Consider the following 2,327-nt stretch of genomic DNA (forward strand, 5'->3'; position numbering starts at 1 on the left):
CACCACAGCTATGATTAGGATGACTTTACATCTCGTGGATCACCTCAGTGGTGCAGACCTGGAGGCTGTCTCTGTCTGCGGCCATATTTCACATCGTCAGCTTCCAAACATCCTCCATCCCTCTGCTACATCCTGCCTACCTGGCCTGACAGCACACTCTACCAAAGGTGTGCGTGCAGCACATTGCTGTGGAATAACACTTTAAATATGAATGAGTGTGCGATTACTGCATATGACCACCCAGATACTCAGAAACAAAATCACACATAACTGTCGACTCGTTTTTTTCTCTGTTGTATTTGCCGCCATGCTTATTGGAAATGCACATTGTTACTTTCAATATCTTACTGATCAATTTGTTTTTCATTTTCATATCCCAACACAACATTGTTTCATCAAATCAAATACAGTCATTGGTGTTAGGGTCGGTGTAGCGTATGTTTGTTTGAATGTTAACATGTTATGATCCTCTAAGTTTGGGGATCTTTCTGAGGAACGTCACGTTGCTTTCATGTTGCTCAGGCAGAGTAATACAAGAACAGCGTTGTCAAGGACAACGGTATGATTCTAGTTAAAGGTCTCCTCGATGTCTTCCTCCGGGGACAGGTGTGCGGAGGAACGGCTGGGGCTGGACTTTGTCTTCAGGTTGATAGATCCGTAAAGCTTCGTGGAGCGCTTGGAATAAGCGAAAGCCTTCCTCCGGTACATCTCGCCCTTCCACATGGACACCATGAGCAGCGAGGAGAGCACCACCCCGCCCAGCGTCAGCAGGCACAGCCCCGCGATCACGCACCGGTCCAGGTGGGCCCCCACCCGCGCGCTTTCTATCTCCAGCCTCTCCATCTCACGAGCGGACACGCTCTCGGGGTCTACCTGTACGTCGCGAGGGACGGTGTAGGATATGATTACTAAGGAGATTCCGGCAACGAGAAATGTGACAGCGCTGATAAATCCGTAGTCTACAGAACTCCCCGAACTTTCCGAGAAGAGATCCTCGTCCGACATAAGAGAGAGTTCCGGTAGTGTCTCTGGGCGAATGTCACTTGCGGAGCCATCGCGCGATTTGTGAATCCCTTTCCAGCTCGTTACAGGGCTGGCAAGGCGTAGATTTACGTTTTCATCGATATACATAAAAGAAGTCTCTAGCTCCTCGTCACAGCACACTCTGACCCTCTCCTCCGCTGGGAAGCTGCAGCCGTTTTTAACCTGCGCCCCGCCCCTATTGGCCGCCGTCCGTGGTGCTGAAGCACTCAGCAACTCGCATCCGTGAGCCGAGCTGCGCTCTTGTTCACTGGAAAGTGCTCCAACGTGTGAGCTACTGGACTGACGGACATGCACCGGACTGGAGGGCAAAGTACGGATGTTCAAGGGATCCGGTTGTCCCCCAGCTTTGCTGAGGTAAAGCAGCTCCAGAGAAGCCATTCGGTTCTTTCCACTGGCTCACGTTAGTTCTGATCGCAAGGTGGCCCCGATCTATGACATCCCTAAGAAGACATAACAGTAACAGAGGTCATAATAAGTCACATGTTCCACATCTTAGAACTGTCAGTCAGTGTGAAGTATTGACAAAGTTAATAGGCTACGTTTGAGATACTCTGAAAACCTCTCGTCCATTCTAAAAGGCGATTAAAGTGGCCATGATTAGCTGGTACATATATATCCTATTAAGAATCAGTTCTCGTAGGCTTAACCCACAGATTAGCTCTAATTCTTCTCCAAACATCGGTCAAAGTCTTAAGCATTGTAGTCAAACCAGAAGAACACGCCTCATAATAACCATTTAACATCATCTTGTAAAAAATACCCAATATATAAAAAATTGTTTACTCTTGCACAAGCATATTGAAAAGAAATGCTATTTAAAATTAACATAATTATGAACAAATCATCTAAATTAAGTCATCAACAAAAAGAAGAATTATTGTCTCATTCATATTTAGTTAGAAGGTGATAGCCTCTAGTTGGCACGAGCATACCGGTATGATCAACCGTGAATGCTGAGCTAAACTAAATTGTATTTCAACGAACAGCCAAAGAACACTCACTTCAGCATCCATTTTATCCGATCGTCCTTATAGTCTGGAACACTCGTATTAAGAAGTAGGCAACTGTTACGCTGTCTAGTCTCTATGTATGCTGCCTTTTCTCAAAATGTGCACGTTAGCATCCTTAGCTGTTTGCTCAGGGATGGACAGCTTTCCTCTATAGTCCCTCCCACGCACTGCTTTGCTGCCTCGTTGTGGTGCTGAAATGAGCTCCCGGTATCCGTGACCAGATTGAGATCACTTCAGCGTGAATCAAGATTTTAACGGAATCCTGACATTGGA

The 2,327-nt window shown here is 46.5% G+C and overlaps 1 protein-coding gene across 1 annotated transcript; it reads right to left on the bottom strand.

Moving 5' to 3' along the window:
* Nucleotides 1–355: 355 nt before the first annotated feature.
* tmem74 (transmembrane protein 74) lies at nt 356–1,435 on the bottom strand. Its single transcript, XM_084669850.1, has one exon. The coding sequence runs from the start codon at nt 1,420–1,422 to the stop codon at nt 568–570; it is 855 nt and encodes a 284-aa protein (XP_084525976.1). The 5' UTR covers nt 1,423–1,435; the 3' UTR covers nt 356–567.
* Between the last annotated feature and the right edge of the window lie 892 nt (nt 1,436–2,327).

This window comes from Hypomesus nipponensis, chromosome 2 (assembly GCF_054491055.1).
Source record: "Hypomesus nipponensis isolate SF chromosome 2, ASM5449105v1, whole genome shotgun sequence".
Lineage (NCBI taxonomy): Eukaryota > Metazoa > Chordata > Actinopteri > Osmeriformes > Osmeridae > Hypomesus > Hypomesus nipponensis.